The sequence below is a fragment of the Nyctereutes procyonoides genome, unplaced genomic scaffold (assembly GCF_905146905.1).
Source record: "Nyctereutes procyonoides isolate TBG_1078 unplaced genomic scaffold, NYPRO_anot_genome, whole genome shotgun sequence".
In the NCBI taxonomy this organism is placed as follows: domain Eukaryota; kingdom Metazoa; phylum Chordata; class Mammalia; order Carnivora; family Canidae; genus Nyctereutes; species Nyctereutes procyonoides.
The window spans coordinates 27,575,833-27,603,565 of NW_026575044.1; the positions used below are offsets into that span (position 1 = coordinate 27,575,833).

The 27,733-nt window shown below is 44.2% G+C and overlaps 2 protein-coding genes across 4 annotated transcripts; one reads left to right on the plus strand and one right to left on the minus strand.

The window, feature by feature from the left end:
* The first annotated feature begins 4,415 nt into the window (after nt 1–4,415).
* LOC129508806 (zinc finger and SCAN domain-containing protein 30-like) lies at nt 4,416–17,029 on the plus strand. Of its 2 annotated transcripts, XM_055323931.1 has the most exons (5): nt 4,416–4,476; nt 10,005–10,164; nt 10,375–10,882; nt 11,156–11,294; nt 13,929–17,029. In XM_055323931.1, the coding sequence occupies exons 3-5, from the start codon at nt 10,475–10,477 to the stop codon at nt 14,855–14,857; spliced, it is 1,476 nt and encodes a 491-aa protein (XP_055179906.1). In that variant the 5' UTR covers nt 4,416–4,476; nt 10,005–10,164; nt 10,375–10,474; the 3' UTR covers nt 14,858–17,029. The 2 variants fall into 2 exon arrangements, with proteins under 2 accessions (XP_055179906.1, XP_055179905.1); XM_055323930.1 differs by having other exon boundaries at nt 10,005–10,882.
* A 610-nt stretch (nt 17,030–17,639) lies between these two features.
* On the minus strand, nt 17,640–27,482 carry LOC129508805 (zinc finger protein 397). Of its 2 annotated transcripts, none has more exons than XM_055323928.1 (4): nt 27,420–27,482; nt 25,125–25,621; nt 24,736–24,859; nt 17,640–22,073 (listed from the first exon to the last, which is right to left on the minus strand). In XM_055323928.1, the coding sequence occupies exons 2-4, from the start codon at nt 25,539–25,541 to the stop codon at nt 21,025–21,027; spliced, it is 1,590 nt and encodes a 529-aa protein (XP_055179903.1). In that variant the 5' UTR covers nt 25,542–25,621; nt 27,420–27,482; the 3' UTR covers nt 17,640–21,024. The 2 variants fall into 2 exon arrangements, with proteins under 2 accessions (XP_055179903.1, XP_055179904.1); XM_055323929.1 differs by lacking the exon at nt 27,420–27,482 and adding an exon at nt 27,083–27,138.
* Between the last annotated feature and the right edge of the window lie 251 nt (nt 27,483–27,733).

The window sequence follows — 27,733 nt, forward strand, 5'->3', positions numbered from 1 at the left end:
TTGTAAGTGATAAGCTTGGAATATTTAGTTGAGGAGCTTTCCAAGCAAAGTATGAAAGATGTGGCTGGTTTTTCTTGATGCTTATAGTAAAATGTGAGAGGAAAGAGATAAATTGAGGAAGGAACTGTTAAGCAAAAAGGAATCAGTAATTTGGAAAATTTCTCATCCTATCCTTGCTCTGGAGACAAGGCCACAAATGTAACTGGACAACTTTTTAGTGAAGAGATTGAGTGTGTGATGCATGCACCCAACCAACTCTCTCAACTAAAACCGAAATTAGAAATGGGGTGATCCAGGAAGGATCTGAGAAGGACCTCTGCATGTAATTGTGTGGCTCCCCTTGATATCCACAGGCAACCAGCCTGGTTCTAGAGAATCAGGTCGTATCACCAGAAACACTGCTAGTTTGGCCTGAGTTGGACAGAGACAGGACAAGATGAAGGAAGCTTATCAGATTTCTGGGATTCAAAAGGCAGGAGATGGGGTGCCTGGAGGCAAGTCTGCTTCTAAGCGCTGAGAGACCAAGCCCACCTTAGCTGAGAGGGGCTGATGGGGCATCCTTTGGCTGGTGGGCATTTTGAGCCACAGAGTAATTTGGGAACTCTACAAATATTTGGAAGTTAAACAGCCCATATCTAAATAACTTCTAGTTCAAAGAAGAAATCACAAAAGAAATTAGTAAATATTTTAAACTGAATGAATATGTAATGTAACATAAAAAATTTTATGGGATGCAACCAGAGCAATGCTTAGAGGAAAATTTATAGCTTTAAAATGCCTGTATTAGAAAAAAAATCTCTTATCAAAAACCTAAATTTGCACCTTAAGAAGTCTGAAAATGGGCACCAAACTTAATAATAACAAAAAAGCAGAAGGAAAGGAGTAATAATGATTAGAGTAGTAATTAATGGAATACAAAATGGAAGAACAATAAAGAAATGTCAATGAAACCAAGGTTTTGTTATTTGAAAATATGAACAAAAATCAACAATCCTTTAATAGGCCAACCAAGAAAAAGAGAGATGAACAAAAGCAGAGAAGAGGGGTCATCACTACCAACCTTATAATAATTTAAAATAATATAAGGGAATACTATAAATAACTTCATGCCAACATATTACACAACATAAGTGTCATGGACAAATTACCTGAAATATACAAATGACCAGAAGTGACTAGAAAAGAAATAGAAAATGTGAATAAATGTATGAAAAGTAAAGTTGAATTAGTAATGAAAAACTTTCTAACAAAGAAAAGCACAGGCCCAGATGGCTTCACTAGTAAATGCTATCAAACAGTTAAAGAATACCAGTCTTGGGGCACCTCAATGGCTCAGTGATTGAGCATCTGCCTTTGGCTCAGGTCGTGATCCCTGGGTCTCGGAATTGAGTCCCACATTGGGCTCCTCACAGGGACCTGCTTCTCTCTCTGTCTATGTCTCTGCCTCTCTGTCTCTATTGAATAAATAAATAAAATCTTAAACAAAAAGACTACCAGTCTTGGGGATCCCTGGGTGGCGCAGCGGTTTGGCGCCTGCCTTTGGCCCAGGGTGCGATCCTGGAGACCCGGGATCGAATCCCACATCGGGCTCCCGGTGCATGGAGCCTGCTTCTCCCTCTGCCTGTGTCTCTGCCTCTCTCTCTCTCTCTCTCACTGTGTGCCTATCATAAATAAATAAAAAATTAAAAAAAAAGACTACCAATCTTTTACAATCTTTCCCAGAAAATAGAAGGGCAAGTAATCACTTTGATACCAAATCAGACAAAGACATTACAGACTTTGTACAGACATTACAAAGAAACTACAGACCAGACCAATATTGCTAACAATGTAGACATAAAAGTCCTCAATAAAACATTAGCAAATTAACTTCATTAATATAGGGGCATCTGGGTGGCTCAGTGTGTTAAGCATCTACCTCCGGCTCAGGTCATGATCCCAGCATCCTGGGATTGAGCCCCACATTGGGCTCCTTGTTCAACAGAGAGCATGCTTCTCCCTCTCCCTCTGCACCCCCCCCCAAGTAAATAAAATCTTTTAAAAAATTAACTTCATTTATATATAAAAAAGGATTATATACCATGACTCAATGGAATTTATCCTAGTAAGTTGGTTTAACATCCCAAAATAAATTAATGTGGTTAGAGATTTAAATATCTCTTTCAATAATGTTTGTCAATAATATGGTAAATGAATATTGGTATAATCATACAATGTAATATTAGAAATGGAAATGTACAGTGTACATCTATGCAAAACAGTATGTTCACAATGTTGATTTCACAATGTTGAATTCAGCCTGACTTAAAAGAGTACATATTGTATTCCAATTATATACAGTACAAAAAGAGGCAAGACCAACCTATCATGTTCAAAGTTCAGTGTAGTGGCTATCAGTGTAGCTAGAGGAGGGTGATGAGTTGAAGAGAGCACAAGGCAGACTTCTGAAGATGGATAATGTTCTGTTTCTTCATTTGAATAATATGAGTATGTTCAGTTTGTGAAAATTCAGCAAATCGTATGTGCATTTATTTACTTGCAGAATCAGGATTACTAACCAATACTATTTGGCTGTTCTGCATTGACAGCATCAAAACACAGACCAAAATGCACCATTTTTATTCTAATGCTTCATTTTATTTTCTGAGACAACTCCACCTACCTATCCCGTCTCATTTTCTCCCCATCAGTTGTGTATTCCTCTTTTCTTCTATCTTCAATTTTTCTTCCAACTCACAGTTTACCTTTTTTTTCTACAAATATAATTAGGTGTCTAGTATCTTTGAAAAACAAAATACCTTTCAATCCTGTTGCCTCGTCCAACCAAGTGTCCTTTTTATTCCCTTCTTGCACGATCACATTTCTCAGAAGGAATTATCATCTGTTTTTCAGTGTCTTATCTTACACTTACCCCTGGCAAGTACATTCCACAGGTAACATCTCTCTCACAAGCTTTTCCCCTCCCAACCCCTCCCCTTAATTCCAGCATCACCTTAGCTCTCACCTCCTCCAGTTCTCTCTCCTGAAACACTCTCTTGGCTTTTAGGATGTTTGAACCTCTGGGCTCTCCTCCTCCAAGCAGCTTCTCTTCTCTATCTGTTCTTGCTCTTCCACCCCTAAACATTGGTATTTTAGAATTTCCTCTGGATTTTCCAGAAGAACTCTCTTGGCCATGTCATTCCCCCTCTCCATCTTCAATCCTATTTTCAGATACTACCAAATCCTAACAAGTGCATATTTCTAAATGCCTGTCCTCTTTTTCTTTTTTAATGTTTGATGTAATTTCTTAATAAGATTTTATTTATTCATGAGAGAGAGAAAGAGAGAGAGAGAGAGGCAGAGACACAGGCAGAGGACAGAGGAGAAGCAGGCTCCCTGCAGGGAGCTTGATCCTGGACTCTATCCCAGGACCCTGGGATCACGATCTGAGCCAAAGGCAGACAGACGCTCAACCACTGAGCCACCAGGTGCCTCCCCCCCCCACCCCATCCTCTTTTTCTTATCTGTTTTGCCCTTTAGTCCCCTCTACGCAGTATGTCAGATACAGCTCCGAAGTACAAGCCTTGCCATGTCGCATGTAGACGGCCTGCAGTGCTTACTAAGGCGCTTCTGATTCCAGAGCCTGGCATCTGAATGTCTCCAAACCCTACCCCACCGCATCGGTCGGCCTGGTTCGGCCAGCGGGGATGCCGGGGCTGAGTCGCCAGCATACCCTCGACCGCGAGAAAACCGTGGACTCGGTCCGTCCGGGTCCCGGCCGTGCACTGCCCTGCCCACGCCGGCGCGGCCGATCCTCGCACCCCAGCCAAGCCGCGCCGGGCCCTTCCCCAGCCCCCACGCACTCCTCCCCGGTAGCTTCTGGACCCGCCGCCGGCGACAGCGTGTTTGCGCTGCACGACTGTGGTCGCGCCCTTCTCTCCCCCGAGTTTACAGAGGGAGGGTTCTCTTTTCACCTCCTTGGAGTTGCACCAAACATGCTCTCTCTCTATCTATCTATAAATATTTCTTTTTTTTAAATTTTTATTTATTTATGATAGTCACAGAGAGAGAGAGAGGCAGAGACACAGGCAGAGGGAGAAGCAGACTCCATGCACCGGGAGCCCGATGTGGGGTTCGATCCCGGGTCTCCAGGATCGCGCCCTGGGCCAAAGGCAGGCGCCAAACCACTGCGCCACCCAGGGATCCCTATAAATATTTCTTAATCTCTGTTTTTTTTTTTTTTTCCCTTCTCTCCGTCGCCTGTCAACCCCTTTAGAATCGGGGCTGTCGCGACCGGGGCCCGCCCGGAGAGCCGCCCTCCGCGCCGGCGCCGCACCCCTCCTCCCAGGCCTCCGCGCCGCGCGCCGCGCGCCGGGCACCGAGCCGCAGTCCTCCGGGCTTCCTAGAGGGGCGCGCCCGCCCCCACTTCCGGCGCGCGCGGCCCGAGGCCCTTCAGCTCCCCGCCTGGGGTCCGTCCGGCAGCCAGCCGAGCCAAGGGTGAGTGAGGCGGTCCGGCAGCGCGGCCCCGGGTGCTTCCCAAACCGCCCCCGTCCGGCCTCAGCCTATCCCCGCCCCCAGGCAGAGCCCGCGGCCCCCGCAGGTGGCCGCGCCTCCTCGACGCTTGTGCCCGGCCGCCGGCGCGTCCCTTCACGCCTTTGCGCGTAGGCCTGCTCCTCCACCGCCCCGGCGTCCCTGGCCGCCGCAAGCACTTAGCGGGCGCCCCCTGTGTGCCCGCCGCGGGGCCGAGGAGTCGGAGGTGAACTGGGGCAGCCTCCCTCCCACCCCTTAGGCGGTCAGAGCTCGCTGGGCTGTCGGTCCTGACTTCCCCAGTCTAGGTTGGATCCTCAGAGCCCTTTCGACGTTCCCCTTTGTAGTTCTCACCCCGACTAAGTCAGACATGACTCCTTATGTGGCCTTTTCTGTTTAACGTCTGCCTCCCTACTAAATTGGTTAAGTTCTGTAACGGCAAGGACACGGTCCTGTTTTAGGACTCTTGGCTCAGTGCCTGCACGGAGGAGGCATTCCGTAAATACGGCCAAAGAAACCTGTGGAAGCACACCCGGGACCTCCTCCTCCTCCTCCTCCTGGAAAGGGCCACTGGTCTGGCTGGGAAGGCAGATGTGGAAGGGCATCAGCCTCTGAGAGTATGGACTCTGGAGTCAGACCACTTTGAGAACAGGCCAGACTACACCACTTGCAAGCCGTGGGGCCCGAGACAAAGTTTGATTTCTCAGCTTCTGTTGAGTAAGACCGTAGAACTGAGACCTTAAAGTGCTGTGAAGATGAACAGGTAGAGACAGTGCCCCGCTGCACAGTGAAAACTCCGTGTTTTCTGTTACAATTAAGTAAGCAAACAATGCAGGTACATTATCATCACAGCCATCCTGCAGCCAGCAGTTTTGACCAAAAGTGCCCTGGGGGTTCTTGGGTTGCTTGGACTGAGAGCTAGCTGGGACCAGGCTCTCCCCTCCTCCCAGGGGGAAGGCCCGGATCTCAGCTCGGTGCTTCCAGCCCTCCACATGGGTACCCTAGACAACTCTGTAAACACAGACACTTAGAAACACAATTCTGGTCCCAAGCAGTCAACTTATGGCCCCCACTGACAAGGCTGCTTTCTCACATTTACCTATAAGAAGGTAGAAGGAGCTCTTTCTTCCCTGAAACTGCAGCACCTCTCTCCAGAATTCCCTTTTGGGGATGATGGAAGACTCAATGGACCGGTGCTCTTTTTTTACCGACCCCTAGCTGATAAGTTTCCCCAATAAAGCCTATTCTATAACTCATGCCTTGTGATGTGGAATTTGCCTTTCCCTTGCGCCATATCTACCGTGCATTGAGAACTTGCTCTGGGCCAAGTTAGTCATGGTGAAGCCAACACATCAGGAGATGATGGCCATTCAAAAGATAGTTCGTTACTCATAGTTTCCAAGAAGAGGAAGTATGCCATGCCCCACATGGTCACATGGCAAAATTACAGGATCAGTCAGGAGGCCAGGTGAGGGGAAAGTGAACAGGAGCCTCGACTGTGGCTTCTGTGGGAAGCACTGGGTGAGGCAGGGTAAACAGGCTTAGGTTGAATAGTTTCCTTGGGCTCTGTGGCATAGAAAAGCTCCCTGGTTTGACACTAATTTTCTGACCATGGGTGATTAGTGCAGGGGAATGGTGGCCCTGGAGGTGAGAACCCAGTGCAAGAGGTGGTGGGGAGTGGGCTTTGGGTTGGTGGTTTGCATGTGAAAAGCACATTTGGAAGTGAGTTTATTATCTCTAGGAATCTGCTAGCTCTGGGAAGGACAGTCCCTCCAGTGTAAGCAAGGCCCAGATATCAAAACACCAGGATAAAAAGACATGCTTAATACACTAACCGCTACTCAAGATGTCTTATGTTACTTCCAATTCCTATAATAACAGTGCAATGAAAGTATTAACTCCCTTTTTTAGGAGAGGAAATAGAATATTAGATTTGGTTGGTGACTGTCATCACAGAGCTATTAAGATAATAAGAGGCTGCACTATGATTCCAAACCGTTGGGTCACTTAACTCCAAAGCTGGTGTCCTGTGAACTAAGTCATCTTTCTGCACTATGAGAACAATGGAAACATCATTCAGTCCTTATTAGGCATTTGATAGTGTTGACCATTGCCTCTTGGAAACTTTTTTTTTCATTATAGTGGTATTCATATATATATATATATAAATGAGGTATATATATATATAGATACATGTATATATGCCATATATATAGATACATATATATGGCACCTCCTCTGTTCTGTGCATTGGATTGGATGATAGAAAATGGTGAGCAAAAATGTTGATGTAACTTATAGCTGAATCACAGAGAAGATAGGTATTAACCCAATAGTCCCACTAAAGTATACAAACTCACAAAATGAGACAAGTGCTCTGAAAGGAACACAATTCTCTTTAACTGTGTCTATGATGACTCTGACCCAACCCTGCCTGTATCAGAATCACTTGCAGAATGTTTTACAAATATAAAACGAGACTTTCTGACTCAGGCTGGGGCACAGCTCAGGAATCTGTAAAATGAGATGAGTACAATCAAAGAGACTGGCTAAGGATTTTGATTTTGTTTCTGCATTTGCTTTTTAAAAACTGGTCAGAGGAACAGGATCAGATTTGCAATTTGAGAAGGTTGCCCTGGTTACAATATGAGCAGACTGTGTGTAATTGTATAGTGTGACAGGTTGGTTGCTGATGGAGAGATATGGAAGGGCAGATTCTGGAGATAGGCAGTAAAATCAGTAGGACTTAATTTGCATTAAATACAGGAAAGAGGTGTTAGGGATGTTTCCAGATTTCTAGAAGTGCAGCCAGATGGATGTTCCTACTTCCCTAGAGGGGACCATTGGGGAGGAGCAGAATTAGAGTGGGAGGAATCACTGATGTGCTGTTTAAGGTCCCTTTGAGAAATTCATGAGGTGGGAGTGAGGAACAGTGGGTAAATAGGGCTGGTGCTCAGATGAGAGGCCCAGAGTAGAGATGCCTGGGAGACAGTGAAGACAGTGCCAGACTTAAGGGCTAACCTATGGAACTCTGATGTAGAAGAGGGTGGGTCTCTCAAGGAAATGGAAGAAGGAAGAGAAACAACGCTTTATGATGAAATACTTCCCTTCAGCCACATACCTATGGAAAACAAGTTGGTGAGGCATTAATGTATTTTTTTAAGATTTTTTTTTTTTTTTTTTTACTTATTCATGACAGAGACAGAGAGAGAGGCAGAGACACAGGCAGAGGGAGAAGCAGGCTCCATGCAGGGAGCCTGATGTGGCACTCAATCCCAGGACTCCAGGATCACACCCTGAGCCAAAGGCAAACACTTAACTGCTGAGACACCTGGCATTAGTACTTATAATAAAAATTTAATATTATCACAAACATTGAAATTAAAGGGGGAAGATCCATGACATACATAGACTAGTGATCACTAAATAAAAGCACACATGTTAATGTGATGCTGCCCTTGGTAAATGCTATATGCAGAGTGACACATAGATCTGATGTTGCATTGTTATGGGATTTCTTAAATACCAATTGTCACATAATAGAACTAAAGAAATATATTTAGTATTTTTCAAGTACCAAAAAATTAAGAGGAAAATTATTCCCAAGTTTCTCTGTGTTGAGGTGTTTATAGCAAAAACATAATTTAGGAAATGCTGCTTTGTAGGCATCTCAGACCTAATTTTATCATAAATAACTAAGGAAATGATACCACCACCATTTCAGTCACCAGCACCATCTGAAAACCTATCTTTGACTCCTCTTTCTTCCAAACCCTTAGCCCATGTGTCCCTGAGTCCTGTCAAATCTCCCATCCTTATCTCTGGCTCCCATACCTCAGGCCCTCCTTGCCCAAATGGTTGCAACAGACCCCTTCCTGTCTCTTCTTCATGTCCCTTGCTGAGTGGGCAGACAGATCCTCCAGCCATTCTCATGGCTGTGGGGATCAAATGCAACCTCTGCAATACAAGCTTTCAGACCCTTGGCCTACTATCCCTCAGTAGGTGCCTCCTTTCTCACTATTCCTGAACTCTGTCCCAGGCTCTGACCTGCCTTTTTTTTTTTTTCTTTTAAACCATGGCTTCATATCAGAAGCATTTGGGGTACTTACTTATTGAAGCCTCACCCACAGAGATCTGACTCAGGCAGTCTATTGTGGGTCCATGCTTCATGGCTGATTCTGAGCCAGAGGTGGCAATCATTGGTCTGTCCTCCCTAAACCACGTGCAGCTCCCTCATTCAGCCACATCTTCTCCTTACCCACTGTTGTCTTTGCCTGAATGACCTTACTTTACATCTTCACCTGACTCATTTTCATCAGTCTCTGCTGACATGTCTCCTCTCCGCAGGCAGTTCTCCCTGGTCTTAGTTGTCTTTCTCTGTGCCACCTGGCCTGCTTCCCTCTCTCCTTGGATTTATCACACTGCATTTGCCGGTTTACTTGTTACTTTGTCATATGAAGGAGTCTTTGAGGACAGACCTTTTAATCCTCAGAATCCTGTTCAGTACACTGCCTAGCGCATAGCTCAAGTATTTGTTGAAATAATGAATGAAGGAATTCATTCTTTTCTTTTCTCAGAACCTGTGACTTAAAGTCAAGAATTCTTTGTACATTCACTCTGGCCATTCTCTATGACACTTTCCTAACATTTTCACCACCATTTAAAATACGTAGTATCCACCAAGATTGTCCTGGGTTAACCCATTCTGTAATAAACAAGTGCTTTAGAATTGGGCAACTCTAGGTTCATGCGTTGACTTTGCTATTTACCAAATTGGGGCCATGGGTAAATTACTTAACTTTCATTTTTTTCTAAATACTTTATTTATTTATTTGAGAGTGAGAGCGTAAAGGAGCAGGGGGAGAAGCAGACTCCTCGTTGAGCAGGGAGCCTGATGCAGGGCTCGATGCCGGGACTCCAAGATCATGACATGAGGCTGAAGGTACATGCTTAACCAACTGAGCCACCCAGGTGCTCCTACTTAACTTTTAAAAATCTCAGTTTCTTCATCAATAAAGTGGGGATGATAATACTTACCTCATAGTATTATTGCCAAGCCCCAATAAAATAGTATTTGTAAAGTTCCTGGCTCATAATAGGTGTTTATTAAATGCAAATTCCCTTTGGGGGAGACCCCCAGAGCATAAAAGAGCTTGATAGTCTTGTTGCAGAGTCTGGTTCTGCTGCTTACAGGCTGTGTCTCTTTGGTCAACTTATGCATCTCAGTAGCCTCATTTGGAAATAGGCGTAATTATGATTGTTCTTATGGAATTATTAGGGAAATCATATAAAACTTATGTTAAATATCTGGCTACTGTTGCTGTCTAATAGGTACTTAAAAATATGGTGATTATTATTCTGAGAATAATATACTACAGTGTTTTGCTACAGTGATATGCTTTCCATGATCCAGAAGCACTATTATCCCTGATGTTGACCCTAACATTATTTCTAAAGTTGAGTTGATTTTGATGACTCTTTTCTCTCTTTTTTTAAAGATTGTATTTATTCATTCATGAAAGACACAGAGAGAGAGGCAGAGACATAGGCAGAGGGAGAGGCAGGCTCCCTGCGGGGAGCCCGATGCAGGACTCGATCCCAGGACCCCAGGATCACGACCTGAGCCAAAGGCAGACACTCAACTGTTGAGCCACCCAGGTGCCCCTGATTTTGGTGATTCTTAAGTTATTATTTCTGATCTTGAAAAAAATCTTGAATCATCTATTAATGTATTGTTTTATGTGGGAGCTCCCTTTTAGTCACTTTTCTTTACAGTGCTACACTCTCTGGCAATTGATCTTCGAAAACCTGCATTTTTATTCTAAGCACATTTTCCCCCCTGTGTAACATTAACATTGTCCATCTCAGGAGTTCCCTGAAGAATCAGAATTCAGAAGGAATCTCTTAAACACAGACCATTCCCTCCCTGACTCCACTGGGCAGCATTTTTAGACTGTTGCTTCCCAGAATGTCAGGAAGAGCCACAGCCCTGGCCTACCATGCTCCAAAAGAACCAGAAGGACTTATAATTGTGAAGGTTGAAGAAGAGAATTCTATTTGGGGGCAGGACTTTGGCCGTCAGGGAAACACCTGTAGCCTGGAGACCTTCCGCCAGCAGTTCAGGCAGTTTGGCTACTCTGATTCCGCTGGGCCCCGGGAGGCTCTGAGCCAGCTCCGGGAACTTTGCCATCAGTGGCTGAGGCCAGAGGTGAATACCAAGGAGCAGATCCTGGAGCTGCTGGTGCTGGAGCAGTTCCTGGCCATCCTGCCTGAGGAGCTGCAGGCCTGGCTTCGAGAGTACCAGCCTGAAAATGGAGAGGAAGCCGTGACTATGCTGGAGGAGCTGGAGAAAGAGCTTGATGAACCAAGGCAACAGGTAAGAAGTATGTGTTTTGTTTGCTTGTTTGCTTGTTTTACCTATTAATGTTAATGTGGGAAGCCATTATAAGCAGCCTTGTGGCTAACAGTTAAAAATTTTTGTCTTCTGGGTTATTTTTCTACTGGGATCAAGGCACTGGGGCTTTTAGTCCTGTTGCTTTCTGTCTAATCATCTGAATGAGTTTCTGGCTCTAGCTGCCTTGCCCTGTTATTCTAGGGTTTTTCCTTCTGTATCCTCAGAATCATAGTGCTGGTACTTGATTACTCCTAGGACACAGCTCATGGCCAAGGAATGATCTGGAAGGAAATGACATCCATAGGACCACTGAAGTCTCTGAGTATACAGCTCCAACCCTGGGAGAACCAGTGCAAGAGTGAGGCTCAGGAGTCCCAGACTACCCATGAGAGAGGTAAGGAGTTGCAGTCCATTTGGGGTTGAGGATGATGGTAGGGCTTTCAGCTATGGCATAGTACATTTCCTTAATGACAGTCAATTGTGGCTGTCATGAAATATGATGGAAAGGCCGCCTCCAAGTCTCAAAATATTCTTCCATTGGCTGTGCCTAAAATCTGAGATTCTAATATAATTCCTAACTTTGGGTTAAGAATTAAGATTTTTAAAATTTTTTTTTATTTTATTTATGATAGTCACACAGGGAGAGAGAGAGAGGCAGAGACACAGGCAGAGGGAGAAGCAGGCTCCATGTGCCAGAATCCCGACGTGGGATTCGATCCCGGGTCTCCAGGATCATGCCCTGGGCCAAAGGCAGGCGCCAAACCGTTGCGCCACCCAGGGATCCCAAGAATTAAGATTTTTAATGAAATTCTCTTATACCCATGATATTCAAAGACCAATAGATGTTTTTATATATTGTGGTCCACTGGCAAGGCAGCCCCTAAGATGGAGATGAGTAATGTATCAGTAATAGAAACTGTGTAGCAACTTGAACAGGAAAAGTTCATATTAAGAATTATTGACTATAATGGAGTTAATTACTAAGTGGTTAAAAAAAAAAAAAACAACTCCAAAGAATACAGGAGTAACACATGTAGGAAATCTTTAGGGCTGAGGCAGAGCACCTAAGGGAGGAAAAAATCTGGAAGAGAGTACCACATCTTTCTTGACTAAGCATCTCACTGCCTCTGATTCTCTCTGATCATCTTAGCACATTTCTCTGGACATGCTTCAGTTCCTCCACATTCATTTGAAGTACAAGGATAAAATAAAAACAACTCTAAGGAGGATCCGATTAATTTAAAATATATGATAGATTCATTTCCCAGCTCTCATCCGTTGCACTGTGTTTTTGTTCCTTCACAGTGGCATATTACTCCTGTGGACTGATAAGGCTCATTGTGCTCATCGCTTTTCAGTCTTAGGGGTCTTGGTGAGCCCTGCATCTGAGGAATTAACGTTGAGTATTTCACATTGTTCACCTAGGTTGTAAGGTTTAAATCACTGGAGGGATCCACCTTGAAAGAACTTTAAGAGTCACATTGTTACATTGTTACAACCTATATCCTTGGTTATGATTTTCCCAGCCTAACAGTATATCATGCCAGAAGAAGAGCCTGAGATATGGAGATTTGGGTGCAGAGGGCCCTTCAGAAGAAATCTGTAATGGAGTGAGAAGAGCAGAGTTAGGAAGGGAAAATATCAAGCCATAATGTGGTCTTGGGTAAAACTTAGCCTTGGCTTAGTCTCTGCGGGTTTGTGGGATCCTGACCTCACCCCCACCCCGAGCTTAAGGGCACTGCTGAGTTGTCCCTTCTTAAGGAGGTGGGGGTGTAAATAACATCGTGGGCCAGATGGTTCTCATCAGCCAGGGCAACTCTTCAGAGAAGGGGGCACCTGTGGGTATTAGGAGCCAACACTCACAGCACCTGGGGGAAGGAGGCACCATATTCATAAAGCAGGTCTGGATGGACAGTGGAGCATCATCTACATAACATTAAAGGCTAAAAGCATGTTTGTTAATGTGCAATTAAAGACCACATCCCTAGTTAAAAGGCTTTTAGACCATACAGGTCCCTGACCAGGTAGGGAACATAGGGGAAAACCGCAGGCCTTGATGCTGAGCATCTTTGAATCCTCACTCTTCCAATTGCGAATTAATTTGAATTACATAGATGATGTTGCCTCTCTGAGCCTTCATTTCTTTATCTGTAAAACGCATTCAAGTTTAGAGGACTTCTGGGAGGATGAAAGTAACTGAACAGTTTTTCAGATATTCCCTCTCAAAATAATTCAAGTTCCCTTAGCCAACACCTAGTAGTCTCCTCCTGAGTTACTAGAAATCTAGAAATGAGAGGGGCTGGTTTTGAGAGCTGAAAGTTTGGCTCCAGGTGGTCACATCTGCCTCTTGTTTCCATCTGCCTTTGACCATTTGCACATAATAAGACTCCCACCTGATCCCAGAATGAGTCAGGAAACTACAATATTCCTTTTCTTATGCTCTATCTTATTCTATTTGCTTATAATCGTTGGGTCTACTTAGAACCTACCAGAATCTGCAATTGCCATGCTGCATTCTAGTTCTTGCTTACCTACCTCTGCTCAATTCTAACTCCGAAAGCATTTCCTCATCTATATCCTGCTCTCTTACTTTTCTAGGGGTACCACTTATTCAGGTTTCTTAGACCTCTTTTTTTTTTCTCCTGAGCACTCGCTATCGTCTCTTTTCTTTTCCCTTGTTGCCAGAAAACACATCTTCTCCTCTAACTCAGGATAGTCTCCTGGCTTCCTGATCTTTCATTGCTACTCCTGTTTATCACCATCTCCTCTAAATCATGTCTTTCCCTGCTCACCATCCCTCCTCTCCACTGCTGACTCTTGTTCTATGTCTCCCTTACTCTCTGAGGGTGCCACCTCTCACCCCACCCCAGGTCACTTCTCCAAATTCTAGATCAGGAAGCAAGTTAAGATTTTTCCTAATAGGTAAGTACCTACTTCATTTGGGTTACTTTATATTCTTGTTATGATAGATTTCCTTTCTTTTAACATGAGGATTGAATGACACTAGTATTTCTATTCACATTTTTAGACGGCAAGCTGGCAGCTGACAAAGTATTAACAGCAAAGCAAGAAATTATTGAATGTGTAGCATCAGCGGCCATGATATCCCCAGGAAGACTCCCTGGGGAAAGTCCTTCAGGACAGGTAGTAGAAGCTTTGGGAGCTTCTCCCAATATTGAGAAGCCAAAAGAAACAGCTGCAAGGAACAAAAGGAGTCCTCCCCCTTCCCAGGAAAGACATCTTAGTCTGACAACGTTCAACAAGAAAGTCTCTACTGAAGAGTGTGTCCTTGACTATGACAAGAGTGAAAGAACTCTCAATGTGAACTCAAATGTTGTAACACGGCAAAGAGTTCATGCTGGAGGAAAGGTCTACGAGTGCTTGGACTGTGGGAAAGCCTTTTGCCAGAGCTCAAAGCTGATTAGACACCAGAGAATTCACACTGGAGAGAGGCCTTATGCATGTAAAGAGTGTGGCAAAGCTTTTAGTTTGAGCTCGGACCTCGTTAGACATCAGAGGATTCATAGTGGTGAAAAACCCTATGAATGTTGTGAATGTGGAAAAGCTTTCCGGGGCAGCTCAGAGCTCATTAGGCATCGGAGAATTCACACTGGAGAGAAACCATATGAATGCAGTGAATGTGGGAAAGCCTTCAGCCGGAGCTCAGCCCTCATTCAGCACAAGAAAATTCACACTGGAGACAAAGGCTATGAGTGTACTGAATGTGGTAAGGCTTTTGGTAGAAGCTCCATCCTTATTGAACACCAAAGAATTCACACTGGAGAAAAACCCTATGAGTGTAATGAATGTGGAAAATCCTTCAATCAGAGCTCAGCCCTCACGCAGCACCAGAGAATCCACACTGGGGAGAAACCTTATGAATGTAGCAAATGTAGGAAAACATTTAGGCACAGATCAGGCCTTATGCAGCACCAGAGAACTCACACCAGAGTTTAACTCTTATGTCAGGGTTGTATAATTCTGTAATACTAGGGATTCACTTTTGGGGCAAGACCCCCTCCCCACTCCCACTACCACCAAAGTTTCCTGAGAACATAGTTCCTGCCCTTCCACTCCCAAGTCAGTACTTGCTGTATAAGGTGATCCACACAAAGATGGTTGTGGATGTGTTGAATGGGCAGGCACCTTCACAATACAGCCAGCATTGGGGTAAAGATCCCGAAAGAGCTCCTTATCAGGTAGACTGAGAGGTGGTACCTCCAATGGCAAGGATCTCTGTCCAGCAAGAACAGCGGGCATCTGGCAGTCGGAGGCATGTGCTGAGTGTCACTTTGTTCTCCAAAGTGTTGAATTGTGAGGTTGTGAAATGTTGAATTATGCCCTGGATTAGTTTATAGTTCATTGTGCCCCCCTTGCCAGGCCTTTTCTCAACCCTGAGCTTACTGAGGTCAACTGAGGTCTCTTTATTTATTGAGCACCTGCTATGTGCTAGCCATCAGGGGTAGACATGGCCATTGCCCTCCCAGAGTTAAAGGCTTAATGAGATACATATATATTTATTAAGCAGGTAATGACAGTAAAGTGTGATAAGTGCTTTGGTAGAAATATCTAGGATTCTGTCAAAATACATAACAGGGGCACCTAACCTGGTGTGAGTCACTAAAGGCTTTCTGAATGTGACAAAATCTTGTTTGTTTGTTTAATTTTTTTTATTTATGATAGTCACACACACAGAGAGAGAGAGAGAGAGAGAGAGAGAGAGAGAGAGAGAGAGAGAGAGAGAAAGGCAGAGACACAACACAGGCAGAGGGAGAAGCAGGCTCCATGCACCGGGAGCCCGACGTGGGATTCGATCCCGGGTCTCCAGGATCGCGCCCTGGGCCAAAGGCAGGCGCCAAACCGCTGTGCCACCCAGGGATCCCCTGAATGTGACAAAATCTTTCTTGAGGAATAAAGGGTGCCTATAAGCCAGGTCAAGGCAAGAGGGAAGAGAAGAACATTATAGGTAGAGGTTGTAGCACATACAAAGGCATGGAGAGAGGATCTTGAGAGGTCTCTTCATCAGGACTCCTCCAGCAGGAATTTGTTTGCATAGACCTTGGTTTAGAAGCCAGGACTTGTGTTGGTTCCTCTCTTCCTGTTTATAATCACAGAGTTGGGTAGCCTATCCCAGACCCAGAGTTACGTAAAAGACCTTAAGGTACTCAGGACAATTAGTGTGATGGTAGACTTTGGTGCATCCTGTGGAAAAAGGCATGTATGTACACCAAGGAAAGAAAACATTGGGAGGCTAGAGGGACAGTGTTTGGTGTGCCATGACTCTAGAGTTCAGGAAATGGGAAGCTCCCAGGAAATGGGAGCGTAGGAGTGGGGAGCTCTGCCTTCCCAGGAGCCACTAGTCCTCATTTCCTACCCCTCCCCTTATTATCAGGCTCAAAGGTACTTATTGAATTACCCCCAGATTCCTCAAAACTCTACTTCTCTGCTAATTTTTATTTTGGCAGTTTTAATTAAACAACCATTAATTGTTGAAGGCAATTCATATGTAAGAGAAGGTTTGATTATCTTCTAAGGTATGCTGATTTACCTTCCAGATACTGTCTCTTTTGAAGACTCAACGGTCAAAGCTGTTTGGGGTAATATGGGAGGTGAAGTGGGGGGAAGGAACAGTTTTTGTGTCCACAGGTTGGGAGATTTTCATTGAGTGAGGTCAATCAGAAGTCTGGAGAGACCCTTCAAATAGATGGAGTTGCCTTTTTCCTATAGGTGACAATTGGATGATTTCATATTTTTCATTTTAATAAGATTTCCCCCCCCCAGGTTGTGAATTAATTGTAAATGTTGGTAATATAGAAAATGAAAAAGTAGAAATCCCCCTCAATCCCATCACCCACAAAAACATTGTTAACATTTTGGCATACAATCTATTGGTTTCTTCTTTCCCCAACCCTAGTATTTTTTTGGTAAATACCTTGTTTGCTAAATCATTTTTAGTAACTGATCGTAACATTTATACTTTGAGTATATACTTAAACTGTTGAGTATTAGAATGTAATACAAGATGTAATAAAATCTGAATCTTAAAAGTTTTGCTCTGGAAATGATTTGTTCAGGAGCATAGTAACAGAAGTGGAGGTATGCTGGGAGAAAGCAGGGGGGATTGGAGCAAGTAAGAAGATTGATGTTCTTGGTTTTATTTCAAAAGGTGTCCAAAGGTGTCTGGAAGCTGATAGCCCTTTGGGCTGCAGTTCAGCAGGTGAAGTCACAACGTTTAGGGGCAGCTGGTTGAAAAACTGTGGGAAGGAGAACAAGCAGCCTCTTTAAACATACATATACAGCGTGCACCTTAGAAGCAGGAAGCGTTAGAGGCAAGAGCCTGGGGTTCTGTGACAGACTTCCCCTCCTCTCTCAGCAAGTCCTCAACAGAAACATGTACAGAAAAAACCCAAGACCCTTTAGATTTGTGATCCTTTGCACCAGCTGCAGATGACAGTATCAATGTCTGGTTCTGATCCATTAGAAAGTAGGGGGTAGATGGGTGTCATTGGGGTCTGCCCTTCTTTGCAGAAATGCTCTCCAGGTCAGTTTCTTCTGTATGGGAAATATCTAATTGGCAATCCCCCATACTTAGATTCACATAATGGGGCAAGAGAAGCAAAGGATTTCACAGGGGAGCTTGGATATAGCAAGGTCAAATTTGCTTAAATTTCCAGTCTCCAGCTGGGCAGAGTTAATTGCAATCTATGGAAATGAGAAGGCAAGAGGTAGGAAAGTGGTATTAAGGACCCTGCCTAAATTGCACATCTTTACAAATTGCCTTTGACATCTACCTTATTTTGGTGCCTGCTCTTTCATAAACACAAAGAATGTTGAAGCTTTATAAAAGGTCATCTACTTCAGCTCCTTTAAACTGAGGGTTGTGAGGTGACTTGCTCATGGCTGCAGAATTCATGAGAAAGCACTAACATGAACCAAGGGCTCAACTTCAAGGTCATTGCTTTCCTCAATTACAGATAGCCTTCATGCAGTTAACTTCTATTTGCACAGAAACTTATGATTTGCAGAGGTTTTTTGTATACTAGTGTGAGATGGTTGTGTCTGCCACTAACCATTAACAATGAGGAAGAGTTAGGGTCAGAGTTAACAAGTTAGGTAACTTAGGACTTGGGAGGGACAAAGATGATATAAAAAGCGCGTATTTTCCTTAGTATTTCTTGATTATCCTGGGTTCTCATTCCTTTTAATCTTTCTTTCTCTGAAGTTAGAGGTATTTCTTGTAGGAAAGTTTGGAGGACACAGAATCACAAGGAAAAAATTAAATCACCTATAATTTTATCACCCAGAGATAGCCGGTGTAGCACTGAGATTACATATTTCCAGGATTTTTAATGCATAAATATATTTTTTACATGGAGTCATATTGTACATGTTCTATTTTTACTTAAGATATGTTGTCATTTCTTTTGACATCAACATCTTAACAGCTTTTAAGACTTTGTATACATTCATGGTGTTTTCTGAAGCATACATTTCCAGGTAGAATTTTAAAGTCAAAAGGCAATGCTTAAGGCTTCTGGGATTGATTGCCAGAGATGGTATCTATTCACAGCTCACCAGCAGCATTGGATTCCTGATTTTCCTGAATCTTCATTTTATGAGGGGAAAAAGTGCCATCTCAACTCTCACTTTAATTTTTATTCTATTTATTATTTTTTAAAGATTTCATTTATTTTTCACTTATGAGAGAGAGAGAGAGAGAGAGAGAGAGAGAGAGAGAGAGAGAGAGAACAAGCTGGGTGAGGGGCAGAGGGAAGAAACCCACTGAGCAGGGAGCCACAGCCAGGCTTCATCTCGGGACTTGAGGATCACGACCTGAGCTGAATGCAGACGCTTAACTGACTGAGCCACCCAGGTGCTCCTACATTTTTAATTCTAGCAACTGACTGTTTATCACCCATTAGCATTTGTTCTTTTGTGATTGGCTTACTTAAGTACAATTTTTTCTACTGGGACTTTTTCATGGGGAGATACTATAGAGAAGTGGCTCCACAGAAGGGTTGTTTTCCTATTGTCTGGTTTTGAAGTCTGACCTCACCACTTTTTAGCTAATAAGATACTAAGCCATGATCCTAAGCCTTCATTTCCTCATCTGCAAAATGTGCTCAGAGAAACAACAAATACATATATACAAAGCCCTCAGCAAAGTACCTCTTAGGTTTTGTACTGGTATGTTAAGAACTCTATAATCTCTCCCTTTTGTAATATATGTTGTATCAATTCCTACCTATCAATTGTCCTACCCTTTTCAGTTTGTCTTTACCTTGGGAGAGGAAACAGAGTTGAGTATGAATAGCTCTTACATGTTAGTCATCCTATCCCTTTCTCTTTTCACTCTCCAAGCATGGGGATTTAGCCTCCCTGCCATTCTTACTGGTTAGTATCTGCTCATCTACATATGCCCCAACAAGGGTATTCTCTACTTATCCTCATGAAAACTCTTTCCCTAAGCACAGGATTCTAGATTCCCATAGATTTCCTTTTTTTGGCAAAGTTTTAGAACTCTGTCTGACCTGTTAGGTATTGTGAGTAACAGGTTTTTTTGTTGCTGACTTTATACTTTCCTGCATTGCACTGAGAAGCACCAGTCCAAGGATACTTTTCCTACTGGCTCCCACAGTCTGTGGATGGATCAGGACTGTTACTTTTTGTTGCCACTTCCCTTTAGCACAGTCTTTAACTAAAATTCACAAGATTGTGATACACTGCCAATAAAAGACAAAACTGCACACATGTGAGGTGCCTGGAGAATAAGTCGCAGACCTAGCAACTGACAAATATTTTTTAGCACCTGAGGCCAAGGGAGTGCACTACAGCTATGGAGGTACAGCCCCAGAAACAAATGTGGTAGCCATAGCAGCTTCTGACCCAGGGCTTTGTGAGTTAGCCGGAAGCAGACAGCAGCTTTGATAGTCTGAAGAACCAAAGGAGTCCTTCTGTTTAGTGGGAAGATTTAGAACTCTAACAGGGGCTTAACTACTAGGCTGGGCTCTAACCATCGGGCCTCCTCCAAACATGCACAAGGTCTAGCTTAGCCTAGAGGCAAGGAAACTAGTTTAACCCTTTCTCCAGCCCACAGCTGACCAAGAAAAAGCTCCACTCTACCCTGTGGCCCAAGAACTCCAGGTTTTCTCTAACAACAGAAGCTTCTCCACTGATTCTTATTTTGCTACAGACACTGCTTAAGAGGATCTGGCTACATCCATGCTTCTCTTACAGACATGACTCCACTTCAAAAGGAACTCAACAGCTACACTCCACACAAAATGGCCCTTTAAAATTTCTCAGGATGTGCCAGACATTCTTCCTTGGTCTATTGTTCCCTCTCCTGGGAATATTCTTCCCTGGCCTGCCTGCCTACTCCCCTGGCTAACTCCTATTCATCCTTCAGATCGTTTTCTTCTCAGAAACTTTCCCTGATCCAAGGCTGGGTCAGGTACTCATAAAGGTCACATAGCACTGATCATGCCATAATGCCACTGCCGGTTTGCCTTGTCCATTCGACTGTAGACAGTCTTATTTCCCATTGTAGTCCTAGTGCCTGGCACAACACAGGCCCACAAAAAATAACTGTTGGATAAATTAATTTGTATTATTTTCACTTCCTCATTTCTGGACCGCCCTGGGCTCAATAAATCATTGATAAACCATTTCCTCATCTGTCTTGCTGCCCTGTCACTGTTCATAATTGGTCAGTAAACTTTTGTATTCCTGGGACAAAATGACCCTCTTACTGTTCATACAGTATACCAAACCTGGCATGTGGACAATTAGATGCAGTGACAGCCTGGGTTGCTGTACCCTCTTTATGACATTCTCATGAAAATGAGGTTTTAATGTTATATTCCCAGTTTTCTTATTTCCTGAGTATTCCTAATGGTAAGAGAAAAGCTAGAAGCAGTGATTCTTCCATTTGCTGTTCTGATTCGTCACAGGAAAAGCTTTCGGGGGACAATTTGCTGTAGCATTGGGAAGTGCTGCAGTAAGTTGGAATGACTCCAGACCTGGCAGTTTACCAGCCTGGAGTCTCATTCCAAAGTAAACATTTTCAACTAACAAGATATAATTCTGACCAGAATATTTACACCATTCACTGTATTCACCAGTTATTTTACAGTGTGGACTCTCTGGTGGCGCATAAGGACTGATCTGTGCCTGAAAGCCTTCCCACATTCATTACAGATATAAGCTTCATCCCCAGAGTGGATTCTTTGATGCTGAACAAGGGCTGAGCTCCTTTTGAAGGTTTTGCCACATTCATTACACTGATAAGGTTCTTCTCCACTATGAATTCTCTGGTGTCTGATGAGGTTTGAGCTCAAACTGAAAGCTTTTCCACACTCATTACATTCATAGGGCTTCTCTCCACTATGTATTCTCTGATGGGTTATCAGCTCTGAACTCTGCCTGAAAGCTTTTCCACATTCATTACACTCATAAGGTCTCTCTCCCGTATGAATTCGCTGGTGTCTAATAAGCTTTGAGCTTTGGCTAAAGGTTTTCCCACACTCGTTACACTCATAGGGTTTCTCGCCAGTGTGAATTCTTTGATGTATAATGAGATAGGAGCTTTGACTGAATGCTTTGCCACATTCATTACATTTACAAGCCTTCTCACCGGTATGAATTTTGCGATGTCTAATGAGGGCTGAGCTCTGATTGAAGGCTTTCCCACATTCACTACATTCATATGCTTTCTCACCACTGTGAATTCTCTGATGAATAATAAGGTATGACCTCAAACTGAAAGCCTTCCCACACTGGTTACATTTATAGGGCTTTTCTCCAGTATGGATTCTCTGATGTTGCGTTAGAGAGGAATGCTGTTTGAAGCTGTGCCCACACACATCACATCTGTAAGGTCTCTCTTCTGTAGCAACTTTCTGATAAGTTATAGAGTTTGCACTTAGAATCAAGCCGCTTTGAGGCTCATGATGGTCTCTCTTTCCTAGAGATCTGTGTGTGAAGATTACTTGACTAAAACTGCCCCCATGGGAAGGGGATCTTCTTAATTTCTCCCCTGTAGCACTTTCTTGTTGCCACTCTAAATTGCTTTCGTGTTCACTAACTCCTCCAGACGAAGGTTCCTGGGGAAGTCCTTGTGATTTTTCTCCTGAAATGTCCTTCTTAGCCGCTGATTCACTGTTCTCACAATCTGAAATAACAGCAAAAACAGACTTTTATTTTTCTAGTCACTTTCAATACCCACTCTCCATGTGATAGAAAACAGAGGGTTCCATCCACAAGACGTCACAGTCCACATACATCTTTTCCTTAACTGCCCATACTGGCCCCTCCACCTTTCTAATACTATGTAGGCCTACATCTACAGTTGGAAGTTTATTCTTTCCTGCTTCCTCTGAAACTTCAACTGATCAATGTGCTACCATTCTTTTCCTATGGTTTTCAACCTCTTTCTCTGCTGACTCCTGTTCATCAGCATATAAATAAGCCCAAATTTCTCCTTGCCTACACATCTTCCTCATGCAACCTCACTTCCAATCAGAGTAAAGCTTTTTGAAAAGTTATCTGTACTCATCTGTCTGCAATCTGGTTTCTGCCTTACCTGCACACGCCCTCGCTACTTTCATCAAGGTCATCAACTTCATAGCTGCTTAATCCAATACTTTCTGGATCTTAGCTTCTCTGTAGCACCTTCACTGGGGACCAACCTTCTTTCTGGACATTTCTCTTCCACCTATCTTAGCTTGATTTCTTAGATTCAAGACCTATCACTGAAATACAAGGTCTTTCAGATTCTGTTCTGGGCTTTCTCGTACCCTCAATCTTCAAACTCTCTCCCCCTAGGTTTCAGTCACTACTTATAAGCTATTGTCTCCCCAGACCCCAATTCTATCCCAATACACTCTATTAATCTTTAGACTCTCATCTCCAATGCTAATTGGGGGATTATTTGTGAATTCTTCACAAGCATCAAAATAGCCCAGACTAAACACATCATCAGATGTATTTTTTCCTTATATTTTCCCATTTACACAAATAGCACCATCATTAACCAAGTTGTTCAAGACTCAAACCTGAGTATTATCCTCAACTCCTTTCCCAAATTCTCTACTTTTAACCATGACCAGCTACTGCAATGTAATTTGAATACTGGTGAACAGAAGGAAGCTTCAATCTTCCTCATCACTCAGAATACATTTTGATTTATTCACTGTGGCCATTTAGATTACAACAGTCTCTAAGGGGACTCTACTCCTGCCTACCTCAGATCTATCCTCCAATCTACAGGTAAGTTCTAAAACACAAGTCCAATCAACTACTCTCTTACCTAAAATCTTTCAAATGTGCTCCACTGTACTGTTAAAACTAATTAGGACGATCTACAAGTTTTTGCAGCCTGGGTCCCATTTTCCTACCTGGTTGTGTCTTGCCTTCTCTCCCCTGTGAATTCTCCATTCAAGTTAAGTTGAATTACCCGAAGTTCCCAGAATGAATTGTATTCTCTCACCTTCAGGACTTTGTGGCCTTTACTTGTGTAATATTGTGATATAGGAAATATATATTTGGTCTGCATCCTCAGTTCCTGGCACAGAGCTTTTAAAGCCCTTGTAATTTCATAAGTGGTAGTGAGGAGTGTCTTTTGTTATTCATAAGCCCCTATCAACCAGTACCTCAGTTTATGCTAATGAGGTAACTCCTGAAGGGTAGGGGCTGTCCAGCCTGAAGGAACCAAGTACCTGATTAGAATGCTGAACTTTCCACCCCACCTTCTGACCTCCAGGGAGAGGGACTGGAGGTTTAACCACCAATGGCCAATGATTTCACCAACCACGGCTATGTAATGAAACTTCTATAAAAACCTTATACAAAGGGGTTAAGAGAACTTCTGGGATGGTGAATACATCCAAGTGCCACAATGTTGAACCTCTAACATCACAGGGACAGAAGCTCCTGTGCTCTCAACCCTTCTGGATCTTGCTCTATGTACCTCTTCACCTGGCTGTTCACTTATGTCCTTTATAAACTGGTAAGAGTAATAAGCAAGGTGTTTCCCTGAGTTCTGTGAGCTATTATAACAAATTATGAAACCCGAGGAGGTAGTCTCAGAATGTCAGATTTACAGTCAATTGGACAGAAGTGTGGGTGACCTGGGGGGGATTCATTACATGCAATTGCCATCTGAAGTGTGGGGGGGGAGGCAGTCTTGTGGGGCCAAAACTTTAACCTGTGGGGTGCGTACTAATTCTGGGTAATTACGCTCATAATTAGTGCTGCTTTATGTGAGGAAAACCCCACAATCCAGTTCAGAAGTGTTGTGAGTAGAAAAAAGCTTTTCCCTTTAGGATAGGACCCAATTCCTCCCTCCTCTGGTTCTCTCCTTACTCATAGTTCAACTTAGTTGAGGTGTCTCTGTCAAGAAGTACTCCTTGAATCTCTAACATTGGGTTAGGTATGTTAGGGGTGTATATATGCCCCCATAGTACCTAGAGCCCACTTTTACTCTGTAACTTACTATACTGCCACTGCCTTTTTGCTTATCTATTACCCCAACTAGATCTAAAAATTCCTTGAAGGTAGAGATCCAGTGCCTCACACAGTACCAGATGTGTGTTAGCACCTTATTAAGTTATAAAATCAAGGAATAAGTGAAGAAATGACAGGGAACCTTAAACACAAAGGGATGACTGCACTTCATGAGGGTTGCTGAATACAAAGCTGCTAAAGTGGGTACCCCTGGTCTACAGTAAGACAGGTGAGGCTCACATACGGCAAGTTTGTAAAATGCAATTAATTCTGTATCCTCAAAACCAGGGGCCTGGTAACAGTTCCCAGATGAGTTTCTACTTTCTTACCACTTTTAGGGGAAAGGCAAGGTTCCCAGGGTTTCAGCTGTGTCTTTAAAGGCTGGAGTTGGATGTTTGTTAACTCTTGGGATGTTCCAAGACATGTCAAATCCTTCCATGGCACTGCTGGTCCCTGAAATCAGTAAAATATGGTTAGCTTTGTGAGAAACTTCCTAGGGAAAATGCTTAGTCAAAATTGCAAAGAGGTCAATGAAGACATCTCCCGGGGATGAGCAATAGGGAAAAAAGAACTACTTAAGGATACAGATAGGTATGGCCATAGTAGTCACTTCAGGGTATGATTCAGTACAATTTTTCATTCCACTGCTATGAGAGTGCCAGATGCTCTCGTCTGTAAATTTCTCTTCCCACAACATTTCACATCTCCCTGTTCCCACCTGCTGCTGCCCTGGATCATCAAATTCCCTCTCCAAATCCTCCAACAGGGTCACAGCTTCCTCGCCACTTTTTGGACTATGTTGCTGAACCCAGATCTGTAGTTCCTCAGGCAAGATGCTCAGAAACTGCTCCAGCACCAGCAGTTCTAGGATCTGCTCCTTTGTGTGCAACTCTGGCATGAGCCACTGATAGCAAAGCTCCTGGAGTCGGCCCAGAGCTTCCCGGGGTCCAGGTGTCTCCTGGTAGCAAAACTTTCTGAATTGCTGGCGAAACAATTCTTGGCAGGATCTGATACTCCCGCTCTGCTTAAATTTCTGACCCCAGGAAAGGCTTTCTTCTACTTTCACTAGTATTAGTTCTTGATCTTGAGAATTTTGAGGGACCAAGGTTGAAACCGCTCTGGATTCCACAGCCATCCTGGCCTAAACAACTTAGCAAAAAGCTCACTAAAACTGGATATTATACTTCAGAGTTTCTTGGAGTAATCTCTTCTTTCCTGAAATATATAAAAAACAGTTAACTTATACAAGTGAAAAAAAATATCTAAGAATTTATAATAAAGGTCAGTCATCCCTGTAATATGTTGAAAGGGAACAAGTTTGAGGCTGTAACTAAGTAATAATAAAGTGACAAACTAAAGATCACTCGTCCCATATATCACCCATTTAGAATTTCTGCCACTAATACTATAAGAAATTTTAAAAGCAAAACAATGCAATATTAACATGAATCAGATGAGAAATTTCCTTTTCAATTCTTCCAATTTTGATGGTATCAAGGAGAAAAAAAAATCTGTCTTTAACTTGTCTGTAAAACTTGCTGAACTCTTTTTTTTAATAACTATAAGGCTCAGACTTCCAAGGATAACAATACGTGGCTAGGATTTAATAATGCTGGCTTTTTTTAAAAAAAGATTTTATTTATTTATTTATTGACGAGAGACACAGGGAGGCAGAGACACAGGCAGAGGGAGAAGCAGGCTCCCTGCAGGGCGCCTGATGCGGGACTGATCCCAGGACGCTGGGATCACGACCTGAGCCAAAAGCAGAGGCTCAACCACTGAACCACCCAGGGGCCCAATAATGCTGGGCTTTTAAAATTTTATTTTTAGTTACCTTCTATCTATGGCAAATAATGTTTACATTTGCAGGGGGAGTAACATCTTTAAGATTTCATATTAAACATGAGTTGATTCAGATTAAAAAAAAAACTTTTTAAAAATAACTGCCATCTGATCGATTTTAGTTTTCAGCGCATTTCTTCAACAAACACGGAGGCACTCACCATGGGCTCTGTTGTGAGCCAGGCATTAAGAACACAAAGGTTTCTGCTCGTGAGTAAATGAATCTACAGCGGAATTAACCAAGAACTGTTTGTTAAATGCTCACTGTGTGCTCAAAAACTTGTCTTTGATCACAGAGACACAAAAGCAGCAAAAAAGCCAATCTCCGTTCTCCAGCTCAAAATATTGGGGGGAGGGGGGGGTAAGTAAACATTTTTTTAGAGTGAAATGTGGCAACAAATAATTATGTATTGAATTTCTGTGATCGAGACCACACATGACCTGACTCTAGGATGGGTGAGTATCGACAGGAGGGTATCATGGCCCATGAAACGGCAGGACAGAGCAATATAATTTGGTCCTAACACTACAGTAACTTGAGGGGTTTAGAAGATCCAGGCTACTACTTAGGTTCACTAAGCCAGCCCGGCCGCATCGGCCTATTTTTACAGCCACAGTTAGACAAGAGCATCTGTGAAGTCGCGGAGCAGGGGAGGGACTGCCCTTCCCGCTGGACGGCAAGGGCTCGAGCTGGCCTCCTCTGGGTCCCCTGGGCGCTCGGAAACCCCGGACGGGCAGGCCCGGCGAGCAGGGCGCCTTCACCCCGCGCCCGCGCCCGCCGCCCGGCCGCGCGTCCTCCCCACCCTCCCTCCGCTCGGGGCCCGCGTCCCTCACCGCGAAGCCCAGGGGCGGCCGGGGAGCAAGCCGCCGACTCGGAGCGCCGAGCCACAAAGACCGGAAGTGCACGCCCGCGGCCTTCCGCTCGCGCGGTCCGGAACCTCCGTACGCCCCGCCCCTGGCTCACGGGCAGCCAATCAGCGCCGCGGTCCCTTCGTTCCCACCGCCCTCCCTCCCAGGCAGCGCGCAGCCCCGCGGAGCGTGCGGGCCCCCGGAGCCGTGTCCTTGTGAGAGGTCGCCCCGCCCCGGAGGGCCGCGCTCCCAGGTCGGCGGCCTCCTACCCCGGCCTTCGCCGCCGCCGCTCGCCTCCCGCACACCTGCGCTGTTAGCTCACCTGCAGTCTAACAGAAAACTATTAATATTTTCCTGTGATTTTAGTGCTTTTCCAGCAGCTCCGACGAACATAAACGCGTGGGTGAACGGGCTGAACGGAAAATAGCCGCCACTTCTGCTCTTCCGAATGGACGCCGTCCCAGCCCTGCGACGGCCCCGCGCGGCAGCGGCAGCGGCAGCGGCAGCGGCAGCGGCAGCGGCAGCGGCAGCGGCAGCGGCGTCAGATCGGGCCCCTGTCCAGCCGGGCGCACTGCCCGAAGTCCAGCAGCGACTGCAGACAGACGTCAAGGCCCCCGTCGTCCGGGCGACTCTAAC

Bases quoted from the DNA above. Each gene is read 5' to 3' on its own strand.
- LOC129508806 (XM_055323930.1), top strand. From the start codon at position 10,475: ATGTCAGGAAGAGCCACAGCCCTGGCCTACCATGCTCCAAAAGAACCA. The intron at 10,883-11,155 runs GTAAGAAGTATG...GATTACTCCTAG, and splicing joins TTGATGAACCAAGGCAACAG to GACACAGCTCATGGCCAAGG. The intron at 11,295-13,928 runs GTAAGGAGTTGC...TCACATTTTTAG, and splicing joins CCAGACTACCCATGAGAGAG to ACGGCAAGCTGGCAGCTGAC.
- LOC129508805 (XM_055323928.1), bottom strand. From the start codon at position 25,541: ATGGCTGTGGAATCCAGAGCGGTTTCAACCTTGGTCCCTCAAAATTCT. The intron at 24,860-25,124 runs GTGGGAACAGGG...TACTGATTTCAG, and splicing joins ATGATCCAGGGCAGCAGCAG to GGACCAGCAGTGCCATGGAA. The intron at 22,074-24,735 runs GTAAGAAAGTAG...CTGTTATTTCAG, and splicing joins TTGCCTTTCCCCTAAAAGTG to ATTGTGAGAACAGTGAATCA.